We start from the raw sequence: 14,412 nt of genomic DNA on the forward strand, positions 1-14,412 counted from the left end.
GCAGCCCCCGTTCCACGTCCCAGCTGCGTCAGAGTGAATCCACAACTGCACAGGTCTGAGCTTTAACAAGGTTTAGTTTGTGGTTTCACACTCTCACTGCTGTTTACAACAGCAGTAGGAAAAGTCTGTCTTTTTTTGAATTGTTTCCCGTGTTTCTGCCACCGGAGGAGGTGCTCTGGGATTTTCCTGGGTGTGCAAGGGTGTCATGTGGCTCTCAGGCTGTGGTGGCCCCTCAGCTCTTTGGGGAAAGCTCAGTGACCTTTACTGAACAAGATGACAGAATCATGGAATAGTTTGGGTTGGAAGAGACCTGTAAAGGCTCCTCTGGAGCAAACAGGAATGTCTTCAACTAAGATTGCTCAAAGCCCTGTCCAACCTGACCTTGGATGCTTCCTGGGATGGGGCATCCACCACCTCTCTGGGCAGCCTGTGCTGGTGTTTTACCACACTCATCATGAAAGATTTCTTCCTTCTATCTATTCTGAATCTACCTTGTTTTCATTTAAAACTATCACCCCTTGTCCTTGTCTGGTTTAGCTTCATTTTTACTGTATTTCCATTTTAGATTGTTTTTAGGGGTGTCACATACATGTGCAGTTAGGGAGATCTGCAGAAAATAACTTCTTTGTATTCAGCTTTCAGCGTGTCTGGTTGCTGTCAGCCCCTAAATGCAGGGACAGCTGCTGAAATCTCAGCTCCATGAGCTGCCCCTGCCCTGGGCACCCTCAGCTCTGGGGGAACAGCAATTGTGAGCCTGGCTCAGGATGCTGCTTGTGCTGGGAAGGACTTTTCCCTTACTGGCCCGTGCAGCAGCACCTGTCACCCACCTTGTGCTTGGAAAGAGGGAAAGGCCACAGCAACCACTGCAAAATTATTCCTGAGGTTTAAAGGAAAGAGGGTGGCTGCTGGAGCAGGTGAAACACTTGGCAAACAGCTTCTCTTTGTCCCCATATGTGAGACACCCAGAGGGAAACAGACTTTGCTGCTGCTCCACTTTCTCTCCTTTTCATTTCCATTTTCTTCATCTTACTGTTTCCTGCAAGGGATTAACTCAGCAGTTCCATTTGGACTAGAAGGAAAGGTTTAATTCAAATTATTCAGAGACTTGACAGGCTGTGGCTTAAACTTTTTTACTTCATCTTGCCCCCAAGCTTATTAAAGTGTTTTTTAATTTAAAAAGATTAATGAGTGATTTCCCTTCTTTAGTGAATATGTTTAAGATTAAGCCTCTCCAATATTATAACTGGAGTAATATGCACATGCCCTACCTGAAAGGCAATCACAAACACAGAGAATAGAACGTGGTGTTTGTTTTATACTGCTAATGTTTCATTAGCTGTTTGCTGGTTATGAATTATCTATCAACTCAAACATAACTGTTAATTCTGGTTGCTTCTTGAATCACTACCCTGAATTTGAACAAAACACTGTCCTGGAAAAGGGGGGAGAGGAAAAGGGACTGCTCTATGGTATCTTTTTAGTACATAAAATAAAGCCTTTTAAAACAGAGATTTTAAATAGAGTGGTAATTGATTAGCAGAAGGGATAGGAAAGAAAACGTGGTTTCTCAGTGCTCTGTCAAACAAAAGTGGTGGAACCCCTCACACCGGCCTGGCTCAGCCCCTCTTCACCTCCAAGGTGGGCAGAATCAGGTTCCAAAAGTTGTTCCTGAAGGATTTTAATGCATCTTTATCTTACTCATGAGTTCTACTTTGGGCAGTCTGATTTTTCAAAGTTGGAAAAGTGGTTCTGCTGTTGATTCAATTACCTGCATAAGTTGATATTTGAATATGACATGGATTCCTTAAAGGCTAAAATCTGTCAAGTTCTATTAAAAGCCAATGGATAATGCAGAGTAATTGCAGGAGGCAAGCCTGGGTTTCCAACGTCAAGAGACATAAAATAAATAATAAAAAGAAGATAAATTATGTTGTTTTTCATCAGTTTTTCAAATACAGGATGTTTCAAACAATTTGAGTCAGTACTGATAAGTCCCACATTATCAGAACCTCATCAGCAGAATCTGACAAACTATATTTGAACTCTTTCATTGAAAGTTTCTATTTGGCAGAACAAAGTAATTGTTTGTCTCAAGTACAAAAATGCTGTTGAGAAGAAAGTGAAGCTGGTTTGGAATCTGCCAACTTAGGAATTCTTCTCCTCTGGATTCCATTGTATCTGAATCATCTTACTTTTTACATGGCTACATAATTTGGATCACAGCGTTTCTGAAGTTATTTAATGGCAAGAGTTCTCATGAAAAAAATCCCAACTTGCTGCCCTGTGACACCACTGCTGTCCATAAGAGGTAATTATGAAAGGAGGATAATCTGCCAATCACAAGGGGGTTTTATAAACTATGACTTTTTCCATTGATTTTAATGTAATACATGTACTTGCCTTTCTGAAATAAGGATTTTTTTTTTTTCCAAAGGAATTAATGTTTGATAATAACTGGTGTGATTTTTTTTCTCCTCTCCAGTGTTCATAATGGCTTCTGGGCTTTTGGTTTACCCTTTTGGTTTCAACTCTGCTACTGTGAAGAGATTCTGTGAGAACTCAGACATCTACTATGCAGGAGACTGCCAGATTGGATGGGGGTACATGCTGGCAATTGTTGGGGTCATGTTGTCTGTCTTTTTACCATTCTTTGCAAAATATGCACCAAAAGAGTACATATCTCCAACTCCAATACCTACTATTTTATAGTATTTTACTACTGTTTAAGAACAGAACATTCCTGTCTACAGTAATGGGCAGAAATTATTAAAGCACTTCCAGTTGGCTGTGTTGCTAAAGAGAGGAGAGGAGACGGGGAAGAGAAGGTCAGATTGACAAAGACCAAAAGTGCATTGAAAGTCTTCCGTAAGCACGAGCAGCGAACACTCTGGAATTGAAATAGGATTAATCAGCAGCCTTTACACTGCTCTAAACAGATAATGGCATACTGCCTTAGACAAAAAAATATATCAGTTTATCCTCAAAACATCTGTCTACCTCCCAGTTTCTTTTGTGTCTCAAAATTGAGTCTTAAAAGCTTCAATTCGCTTTTGATACATTGTGAAATGTCAGAACTTTTATGAACCCAGTAACTTTAAAATCAATAATGATATTTTGTTACCATTATTTTCATTAGTGAAAGAAGCACCTACTAGTAGCCACAGCCTAAAATTAAGATTGATAGCTAAAAAGAGTTGTATACAAGAAAAAAAGTTTCTTTTTAATCTCTATAAATCTATTAGCAGCACCTGCATATTGTAAATTCTGGGCACAGTTTTTACTTCTGCTCTAATTGCCAAGATATAGAGAGATCTTCACAGTCTTGGGTAAAATTGAAATTTCTTTTTTTGTGAGAGCTCCAACTACTTCCAAAAGCTTCATGATGATTTAATACTTTAACAACAGGAAAAAAAAAATCCTAAGAATTTGTTTTCAGTATTTCTTAAATTATAATTCTAGGTGGACTTTAACAAAATGTTTTGAACTATGACAAGTGTAGATTTTGGGTTTTGTTGTTTGAGGCTGAAAAGAAAAAATCTCTGTTTACAAAAACACCTGTGCCCAATAGCCCTTATCTGTGGTGACAATACAAAACAGAATGAACTAATTCCAGTATTTCCATTGCAATTCAGAGTCCAGATTGTAAAACAAAAAAGTGAAGTAAAATGCTATTGAACGTGACTAACAAAAATCTGATGCTGTGTCAGAACTACAAATGGCCATATTTCATTTGTATGGAAATTTTGTGAAGTCTGATTTCCACAATAGCACTGAATTCATTATTATCAAGCATTGAAATAAGTGCACTTGATTGCCTTAAGCAAAAAAAACATTGGGTTCTAATCTCACACCACTGTTGTTTTTTCTCATTTAAAATAAAAATTTAATTCTAATTCTATTATCATCTTTTATTTTCTATTATTTATTAAAAGGAAAAATCACATAGGATATATTTAATTCAGAGCTGTACTTCTTAGTTTTGTATTTTGGCACAAACCAGGTGATCAAATTTATTATTCTTCACTTAGCTGAGTCCAACTGATTCCTGAATTTTTATTTTTTTAATGGAAGGTGTACATGAAGGGGCAGACAGAGACATGTTGAGGATGTGTAAGAAAATGCAAACAGAACAATCACTGTGTTATTTTAATATACATCAAAGACTTCTGCAGTCTTGTTTACATTCCTCACCCTCTAAACTTCAATGGAACGTTGCATTGTTTTCCAAAATACTTGTACTGTTGTTACATTTCCATGCACTCTAGAAGCAAATTCTGAATATAAGCTTAGCAAGTTCTTTGAAAATACAGATTCCAATGCAGAATTAAGCACACTGAGAAAGAAAGTATGAGTGCTCTGCACTTTTGCTCACAGGGACTGAGAAATTAAATCTTCCAAATATTTAACAAAATAGGTTGAAGGAATACCCTAAAGAAGAATAAACTTCAGTCGCTTCTGTATGTTAATGTGCTTTTCAGTGATGTCTTACACTTTTTTTAATGAATGGCTGAGATTGATAATTTTCATGTAAGAGTCAGAAAAGTGAGGAATAACAAACAACATGCAAAAAGAAAATAATCACCACAAAGTAGAAAGACAGAGATGCAGGCTTTTCTTTCCTAACCAACCTGTGCCTTTACACTAGAACCATTATACAAGACAGGATCAATATGGTCAAGAAAAAAAATCACCCAACAACTAAAAAATGTTGAGTAGTGTGTATAAACTGTATTGAGTAGGGTTCTTTCTGTTTTGTGTAATGTTTACAACTGTTCACTTAATGTTCCACTAGAAAAAGTGATTTGTTAGTGTCAAGTAGAAACTTCTCTTGCAAAGATCTAAACACTTCCTGAAAAGTAAAATTATTTTAGATTTTTATTAACAGCCATAACACACCTTGTAGACAAAGGACCTATTCCTGTCATTACTTATTAACATAAGTTTCACATGTGCAGAACTGGAAGCATCAATCACTTAACTGGAATAATTTTTAAATTGCTGTTACAGCAGTCTCACAGTTCACAACACTGCTGTACCTAAACTTTTACTTCTTAAAGCTCAGCTTCTGTTGTGCAAATCATCAAACTCTGCATCCTGCAATATTCTGCACCTTTTATGAGCCAAGCTAATGCTTCCTGCTGGAGCTTCCTTTAACATTTTAATATTTAAAGGGAATCAAACACATGTACACATCTACAACTGGATTGGGAAAACCCTCCTTGAAGCATCCATGCTGTGAGCCCACTTCACACTGAAGATGTGGTGATAATTCCAGTGATCCTTGCAGTAGTTAGTAAAGCACATCCTTTAGATCTCACCTGTTGCTGACAATGCCTGTGCTCACACTGACAGATCACTTTTTTAAATAAAGACTGTCTGCGTGTTAAATTGTGTAAAAGCGTTTTCCTGTTACAATTTGCTGGACCGGGTTCAAGTTTTATTCTAAATATATAATTTTTTAAGTGTAACTAAAAGCTGTATTTTCCATTAATGTGTTTCTGCGTTGACTAGCTGGCTCCTTTTTAGAATATTTACTGTTTTCTGTATTTGACTTGTTGGATACAATATTTGAATTATTTTAAATGTGAAATTTCCAATTGCCAACACTGTATAATAAAATAATAAAAAAAAAAAAATCCCCATACTGTTTCCTATTTTCTTGACAACCCTTTTGTTTTTCAATTCCCAAGAGATCTGCTACAAAGCTTCTGAAGTAGGGGAAAAGGAAATAGGAACAGCAGGAATAATCTATCAAAGTTAACGTTGAAAGGCAAAGGCACGTAAACATGTACATGGTCCATCCTCCATACAAGATGTTACTATGGCAAAGGCAAGGAAGTTCTGTGTTCAAATAATTCTTTCTTTTCTACTTCCTCTATGTCCTTGGGAATCTTCCTACAGCTTGAGGGTCTGTTGTTATTTTATACAGGTATTATACTGGCTATTTATTTTTTTAAAAGAAATGTGAATCAGTTAACACATAAATGGGAACCCATTGAACACCACACAGCATTTGCTGGATAACACAACACAGTGACATTTTCAAATGTTTAACCAGAATTTCACTGGTAGTTTTGGTAAATGTTATAGTATGTCCAGCCCTTATGGGTAACAATTAGATAAAACTGGGCTTTGGACAACCATTTTGACTTTTACATTTCATTCACAGTTTTTATATATGCTGTCATCTCAACATCTGCAACTTTAACAAAATCTTGGAAAGTGTTCTGTTCTTGAGCAGTTGCTGGTCTTACAGAGACGCACTTGAAAATGTTCCTTTTTGCATCATAGGTTCCCATGCACCTGTGCACTCGACCTCTAATGAGTCGTGGAAGCTCACGGTCCTTCATCAAAGCATAATAAACACATAAAATTATATCACCTCACATAAAAACTTTCCCCATGGTTGGTTTCTTAGGGCTGCATCAAACAGAAAACCTTTACATCAGCTTTGTTGCTGTTACCAGCTACTTAAAAGCTTAACTCCAAGTTTCACCTGTTTTTCTCAAACAGAAGTCTGAGGATGCCTAAAGCAGCGACTATTGCTCTAAATACAATATGAGTAATATGGTAAAAACATTCCATCTGCCTTTTACACAGAAAATTCGTTTTCTTTTTGCATTCATAAAAAAGATTGGAGCTAGTGGTGACTGTGTTATGTGTGGATACAGAATACTCACAATTTCATAAAAAACACAAGGCAGGGTCTCCTTTCCATCTCTCAGAAGAAAATTCTTTGCCCCATATGCTCCAGGTGTGACTGCAGAATCCAGTGTGCCTGTCCCATTAAGCAAAAATTTATCATTCCAAGATTAATTATATTAAAAAATATGGTAAAACTTTATCACTCTACAGAAGATTCCTACTAAACAGGAAAATTTATTCTAACACATTCTAAAAACAAAGGAAGAAAAGAAACAGGATGGAAAAACTTGGAGGATGACTGAATTGTTAATTTTGTACTTGTTTCAGTCACCTCTGATAGCTGAATGAAAGGGAAATTAGATGGTGTTCATGCCAGTATTTTGTGGGTTTAAGTATTTCAGCTATTGAAAAATTCTCTCTTGTTGTTGCTGTAGCATTACTATCAGATTATATTATTAAAATCTAATATGCTTACCTAAAACTTCAAATAACAGTGCAGTTCTATAGGCATATTGGCTCCAGTGCCTCACACTTTGAATGACTGCAGACAGGATTCGCAAAGAATTCTTTTTTATTTTAGTTTTTACTTGAGATGATGAAATTTCCTTTCAGATGAAGACAAAAGCTTAAGTTAGACATACACACTTGCATTTTAAAGGGCACATAGGCATTTATGTATTATGTTAAATAGGCAATAATTACATTGAAACTAGAGCATTTGTTCAGAACATACAAACAACTCCTTGCCAGTTTACTGAGGATTTTAGGTAATTACAATATGAAAATCTCAATTCTAAATTTCCAGAAACTCCAGGTTTTACTAAGGCAGCTTGGGCTGATGAAAACTTCATCTTCCATCAATTTTCTTTCTTTACTGCTTTCTTCATTGTGTCTTTCCTATTAACCCTGCCCATAAGTTTTACCTGACTTTTATCTTCTGGGACACAATCAAATTGGTTTTCACTGATTTTATTTTGCTGAATATTGTAGTTAAATTTATATGCTGAACTATGATCCTGGAGACTTCTTGCCACAGTGTTGGGTTTCACTGGCCACTGTCCTTTGGATGTGTCTGTTTTGATGAGCTGAGATGGGTTATGACTGTCAGGGTGTTTTTGCTGCTGGACAGTTTTCAAACTGCTTGAAAAGTTCTCAAACTTTCGAGAAGTTCCATTATCAGATCTTGAATTTGCTGTGTTACCTAAAGGAGTATATTCATTTCTGTTCCTGCAATACAACAGTTCAGTATCACAGTATCTCTTCTGAATACTCAGATATATGATTAAAGTATATAAAAGCAATCCATAAATTATTGTTTTACTTTAAATACCTCCAAACTCACTTGCGTTTACACCAAATTTATCCATACACAGGGCAGTGATTAGACCTATGCTTAAATCCATCTAACTTCAACAGGGCTTAAAACTCTGCTCAGTTATTGTCCTACCCTGTGTAAAGGATCTTTTCTGACCCAAAATACGCATATTTTCATAACTCTAAAATAAAATAAACAAGGTTTCTTCTGAGAGTGACGTTAAAAGGGTTTCTTTGAATGCTACGGGCATATGGGAAAATGTGAGATGCATTTTCACGTAAGAACAAAAAGGAAGGATAATAGACATTAAAGGCTTCACCAACCTGCAGGCAGAAAAGTTTTTTCCAGCATTTGCTAAATTAAACTTTGATGTTTTTGGTGGTTTCATAAGGGAAGGAGCCATCGGATATTCTGCTTGGCTTTCAAAGACAAGTTTATAGTATCAGTGACACAGCAGCAGCTTTATTGTAAGACACACATGGATTGTTCATGAAACAATTAACATCCAAATAAAAATCAAAAAAGCAACAAATAACTTGCTTTTTACATACCCACTGTTGGCTGCTTTCTGCAGTTCATCCACTTCTGGGTTTGCAGTTCCCCAGCCTAATTTTCAAAAGACAAAGGATTGAATATGGATAAAACTGGAAAAAAACTACACAAGTAACAAGTCTTTGTAGGCCTCCAACTCTGCTTAATGTCCCACAAACAGGCTCACACAGGAAGGGGGAAGAAAAAAGAAAAAAGGGGAATGTGATCCTTTGTTATTTGTAATTATAAGACAACTTCTAACAAGTAGGTAGCTTTTCTAGACAATGGTTTAGTTACAAACGTTAGACTTTTTAGCAAGAGAGACTTTATTGTAAGAAAACTTTTAAACTTTATTACAAGTAAAACATAATGAAAGCACCAAAAGCAGAATTCTGCACTGTTCTTTCCAAGCCCAGTTTGAAGAACAGAGGTTCCTTTCTGAACTGCAAGAAAGACATCTTACAAATGTTTCTTCTTGTAACACAGGACTTGAATGTTGATTGAAATCAACCGAAAACAAAAGGTCAGTTTCAAGAGACTCTATTTAAATGCCAGTGCTACTTCATTCTCCATCACACAAAGAGTCAAACTCCCTCTAGGCAAGAAGTATAAAAAGCTCAATTGTACAGAGGAGAAAGAAATTTCCTGGAGGACAATTTTTACATAATGAACTTTTCAGAAATAGATATAAAGGATGCATATAGTTCTTGATAAAGACAATGTCTGATTTCATACAATACAATCAGGAAGTTAAGATTTATTTGGATTTAGAGGCAATAAAAAAAATACTTCTTATTTACCTAATGATGAGGAAGAGAAGTCATAACTACAAGTTCCAGAATCAGTACCTGGTTCATTTTTAAGTGGATTTGAAGTGAGGGGCTGTCTAGTTCTTTTTTTCTGATTGAACAATGGTACAGGCAGACAACCTAAAATTAAAATTCAAGTAATGCTATATTAACTGCAAAAGGATACACAATCCAAACTTAAAACTTGTAAGTAAAATTACTTAATGATTTTACATTACTCATATGAACTACATTTCATTAACACATAACAGACCATTCCCTCACAGAATTTATATTCTCAGTCCTTTGTCCTGCGCATAATCCCATGAATGAAACCTTTCCCTGGGTGACCAGTCCCCTGAATTCATCTACAGTTTCACCCTGTGCTGCAATAAACAGGTAATCCATGCAAGTCCACTCAGGAAATGGGGATTTAGGGCTAAACACTAAATATCCTGTATGAACACTACAAATATAAATGTATTTTATGTGTATATAAAAGCATAATGAGGTGTGAAAAGGAAGGCACGTTAGAAGGGCTGGTACCTGCTGTGCTGCGAGCCAAGGTGTCAGCTGAACTCCTTTTCATTTCTTCGCTGAATCTTAACCGGCAGCAATGTATTGATTACTCCAGATTTGCTGTATGGAAGTCAGATAAACAAAGCAAACTAATTAATGATGCAAACATCCAAATTTCACATGATTTTATGGCAGTTTCTCTTAACACCGCAACTCCAGGAACTGGCACCATTTCGAACACAAGCCTTAAAACAGAGAAGCAGCTGCACTGAATTTAGAAGATCCTCAGGTTCACGCCTAAAATACAACTGCTCTTTGCAGATTCCACTCGCCTGAGGGAGTGAGCTGAGGGTCAGGGCCATGTTGAGGGTGTGCGCTTACCGGGCTGGGGGACAGCGCTGAGGGACGGGGCTGAGGCGAAGCCCTGAGGCGAAGCCCTGAGGCGAAGCCCTGAGGCGAAGCCCGCCAAAAATAACGGACACTCGTCCGCCCGCTCGCGCCTCAGGCGGTGCGAAAATGGCGGGAAGGGGATGCTCCGTTCCCAGCCCCTGAGAGCACGGCGGGAGCGGCCGGGCCCGGCTGGGAGACGCAAGAGGGCGTTAATCACCCCCTCGGTGGGATTTCATTAATTACCCCTGTCCCCGAGGAACGGGTGTAGTGTCACCCTCATAGAGGGCAGAAGCTGAATCTGCAGAAGTGTGTGGACGCAAACGTGGCTGTAAATAAAACTAACGGCATCCCTGTTTGTCTCTTCAGCTGTTCTGGCTTTTATACATGGCTGGTTCCTGTTTAAAATCTGAGTGTTTGGCACGACTGGATCTTGTCCTGTTTTAGTAAACCTTTTCCTTCAGAAGCGCTCCCAAGTATCTGTGTGTAGCGCATCAAAGCAATCGGGATTCTTACTAAACTAAATATCCCACATCCTTTTTCGGAGTGTGAGTACTGGCAAAGCAAAGGAATAAGGGATGGTTCCTAGTGTTTAACTCTGAAGAGTGAAAACTTTCCTTGTGAATTTCCATTCATTCCCAAATTGGTGGGTCCCGGGACACCAGGAGTTAAAGTGGATGGGAACTGCTCTAGGGATAAAAAAAACTTCCATGCGTTTAGTTCCTAAACTCGTGTTTGGAAATTCTCTGTCCTAAAAACACTCTTAGGAGACATACTTGCATGTTAAGTAAGTGCACAGACATCTCTGTGTTTCATTCAGCACTTTGGAAGGAACTACAACCATTACAGCACCAGCAGCAACAGAAGATAAACGATATGTTCCAGACTTGCATGTTTGGTTTTGATGTTTACTCTTCAAATTGCTGCTGTGTTTAAACCCAGATTCAGAGTGTGAGTTGTGTTTTTGGGTGTTGTGTCCCCATTCTGACACCACCCCTGAAGAGAGCCAGGGGTCAAAGGACAGTACAGACTGTCCAATGCTGTAAAATGCAACTTTACTGCTTTGTTTAATAAATTACTCATTCTGATTAAATATCTGACAGCTCCTAAGTACAGAGTAATACAGTTGAGTATTTAAGTAAACAGTCTCTGTATTAACTCGCTGTAAGGTTCATTCAGCAAAATCTGAATGCATGAACCGAAACAAAGAGAGCAACTTTTGTAGAAATTATATTCCTGGCAGAACTATTCTAGATAAATCCCATACTTAGCTTTGCCTAGACCTACAGTCTGTCAGCCTGGGATATAAAGCCTTTCAGGCACTGGCCAAATATTCTCTCAGTCACTAAAGTATAATCTTAACAGAAAAGAATTGTTCAATAAACGTTCTTTTTTCTCTCACAATCTGTTATGTTTATATCATGAGTCACATACCAATTGCAAATACTTCTGTAGTTTACAGCAATAAAAGTTATTTTTCTGTTAATAAGACCTTTTCTTCTAAATGCTTTGATTCTCAGAATGGAAGTTACAGCTGCTCTTTGGCTTAAGCTTCAGAAGCCTTTCTGAACACTTTTGGAAATGGAAAAAAGTTGCTGACTGCAGTTTTTTGGGGAGAGAACATAACTATTGTCCCGTCGTGGTCTAGATCTGTTTCCTTTTTAATAAAAGACTGCAGAAGTTAGAGGGTTGTCCCTGGCAAAGTTGTTTCAATGTGTTAGAGGTCTGTGTTAGCAGAGCCCGAGATTGAATTACCCAGAGTTCTGGCTCCGGTTCTGTCATGGATAAATTGCACTGTAATTTCAGCTTGTGTTCCTTCTAATCAGTGTTCTTAGGATTTCTAAAACAAAAAAGGTTGTACTATCCAAGATACGCTTTGAGGAACTGAGCTGTTCTTGGCTTTTTTTAGATGAAAAAACTTGGTATTTCAGCATTATGTGCTGGACTAGAGCCAAGATACAATTCTTATTTTTCTGATTTTGCTCACTTTAAATCATTCTGCCCCTGTATACTATAATATTTATGTAACTTCAAACATACATGAGAATACCTGTTACACCTAGTTTGTGGTGCAAAACTGCCTGATATTTAAGTATAAAATCAGTGTTTTCCACTGTTCATTAGTACAGGATCTCCCTATAGATCATACATTATAAAGACTGCCCAGAGTTAACTTTTGGACTGTGGAACAGTGCCATTAACAGCCTCGGAGATGTTACTAAATACAGAAACTGAAGGGGAGGCTCCTTGGGGAGGGAGGCTGGAAAATCCCGCCTCAAAACAGAGTTGAGAACTGTTGGGAGAAACCCATTCACTTTCTTTTGCATCTGACCTAACCAGAAGAAAGACTCTTCTATTGGAAAGAATTTATTTTTTTTTCCCCTCAGAGAGAAAAGAGTTCCTTGAGCATGAGCTCCTCATGTGCTCGGGTGAGACGGGTCGGGCTCTTCGGGGGCACTCACGGCAATGAATTATCGGGGGTGCTCCTGGTCAGGCACTGGCAGCAGGATGGAGCCGAGATCCAGAGAGCAGGAGTGGAGGTGAAACCATTCCTCACCAACCCCAGAGCTGTGGAGAGGTGCACCAGGTACATTGACTGTGATCTCAACCGGGTTTTTGACCCCGAGAGTCTTGGGTAAGAGCAGTTGTGCTTTCTGTTGTTCTGCTTTCCTGGGGTTTAAAATTCTTTCCAGATTAAAATATTGAACACGAGTTCCACTACTAATTTAACAGTGCAGTCACATAACTGAAATTACTGACCTTTAACCCAAAAAAAGAACAAATTGCATGTGTTAACAGGCTCACTTCTATTGCTGGTAAAAATCAGTCTCAAACCAACACATTATCTTAAACATCATTTAAAATTAGTATTAGATGAGCAGCATTTGTGTGAATTGGGCCACTGTTCTCAGTCAGAGAGTCATTATTTCTTATGTCTTGTGTAATTCAGTTTGGGAGCTCTTCTGAATACAATTAGACTTCCAAGAAATAGTAGATAAAAGCAATTAAACATAGACATTTGGGTATCTGAAAGAACAGCACAGAAATCAGGGAACTGTGTTTAATTCCAGTTATGTCCAGTAAAAGGTGAAAACATGAAGCTAGAAATAATCTATTCTAAGGCAAAAGCATAGCCCAAACCCTCAATAATTTAACAGACTATTTTAAAAGAAGTACTGTCTATAATTACTGTAAAATAGTAACTGATCTTACATTTTTAATAGGGTTTGATGTTTCTGTGCTTTTCAGATATCTATTCCAGAGGTGTACTTTGCAATATAAACATTCTTGGTATAGTTGCTAAACAGGTAATTCTGTTTCAGAAAAGTTTTAATGGCAAAGGTAAATATCACAGGAAGAAATATTTATTGTATATATTTTGCAGGCAGTTATTCTTACCCTACACATCTTTCCATCTGGCTTTTCATCTTAGTATTTTGTTGTTGGTTATTACACCTAAGATAAGCAGATGTTAACACATAAGCATTGAGGCCATTCTTTTAATTGTTTACTTTGGGAAAACATACCAAAAAAAAAAGGTAGTTTTGTTTGGTTTCAGCTGCTTTGAACACAGAATACTTGAAAAAACACCAGACTAAGACACCTGCAGGTTTCCTTCATATTTTAACTAATATTTCTCAGTAAATACTATGAAGCTGCCTGAAGCTATTACAGCACTACTGGGTGTTTGAAGTACCTTCCCCTGGTCCCTTAAGTGTAGAACCTTCAAGATCACAAATTATTTTACAAAATAAGAAAAATGAGAGTGAAATCTTGATACTACTGAAAGCAATGGTGTAAATCACATTGGCTTCAATAAAAAGTATTATTTAACAGATTTACGTGAAGAAATGTTGAATTTCAAAGGCAGAGCTAAAGAATAAAAAGGTGGATTATGGGATACACAGAGTCTCCTGAAATTACAAGTATTAAAACTTTGGAGGAACAGATTTGAGGTAGCAAAATCTTCACTGAACTTTAAGAATCCTAAGGGAATAAACTGTAAAAGTCTGATCAGGTCATAAGAATACAAGAAATAAGACAAATTAGAAAAAAACCTTGATATCCAAGGCAAAACATCATGCTCTGATGTCTGAATATGGTCTCCAGCAGGAGGTGGATCCAGTCTTGGAAGTGCTCTATGTTGTTGCTAAATTTTTAGTTAGTTTTATGCATAGGGACAAATTTTGGGATGTAAGGAGAAATAAATATTTTCCAGCCAAAATT

At 37.5% G+C, this 14,412-nt stretch overlaps 3 protein-coding genes across 5 annotated transcripts in view; 2 read left to right on the forward strand and 1 right to left on the reverse strand.

Annotated features, from left to right (window-relative positions):
• The window catches only part of LHFPL7 (LHFPL tetraspan subfamily member 7), a 59,039-nt gene extending 53,397 nt beyond the window's left edge, over window positions 1-5,642 (forward strand). Inside the window, exon 3 of the mRNA XM_014255145.2 lies at window positions 2,483-5,642. Within this exon, the coding sequence (XP_014110620.2) occupies window positions 2,483-2,709 (227 nt within the window). The 3' untranslated portion in view covers window positions 2,710-5,642. The remainder of the gene's footprint in view (window positions 1-2,482) is intronic.
• ASPA (aspartoacylase) overlaps window positions 1-14,412 on the forward strand; it is a 48,004-nt gene that overhangs the window by 28,911 nt on the left and 4,681 nt on the right. For 2 of the 3 annotated variants that reach the window (XM_005525726.2, XM_088066035.1), the window contains exon 1: window positions 12,519-12,820. In XM_005525726.2, coding sequence (XP_005525783.1) covers window positions 12,594-12,820 — 227 coding nt within the window. In that variant the 5' untranslated portion in view covers window positions 12,519-12,593. Of the gene's footprint in view, window positions 1-12,518; window positions 12,821-14,412 lie in introns of those variants that run through there. The other variant, XM_088066034.1, reaches the window with a different exon arrangement.
• SPATA22 (spermatogenesis associated 22) lies at window positions 6,153-10,303 on the reverse strand. Its single transcript, XM_088066258.1, has 9 exons — window positions 10,180-10,303; window positions 9,826-9,918; window positions 9,292-9,420; window positions 8,512-8,566; window positions 8,284-8,379; window positions 7,569-7,872; window positions 7,121-7,250; window positions 6,681-6,778; window positions 6,153-6,344 (listed from the first exon to the last, which is right to left on the reverse strand). The coding sequence occupies exons 2-9, from the start codon at window positions 9,866-9,868 to the stop codon at window positions 6,153-6,155; spliced, it is 1,047 nt and encodes a 348-aa protein (XP_087922384.1). The 5' UTR covers window positions 9,869-9,918; window positions 10,180-10,303.

This window comes from Pseudopodoces humilis, chromosome 23, assembly GCF_049639895.1.
Source record: "Pseudopodoces humilis isolate 2021_Gansu_Grassland_sample_001 chromosome 23, ASM4963989v1, whole genome shotgun sequence".
In the NCBI taxonomy this organism is placed as follows: domain Eukaryota; kingdom Metazoa; phylum Chordata; class Aves; order Passeriformes; family Paridae; genus Pseudopodoces; species Pseudopodoces humilis.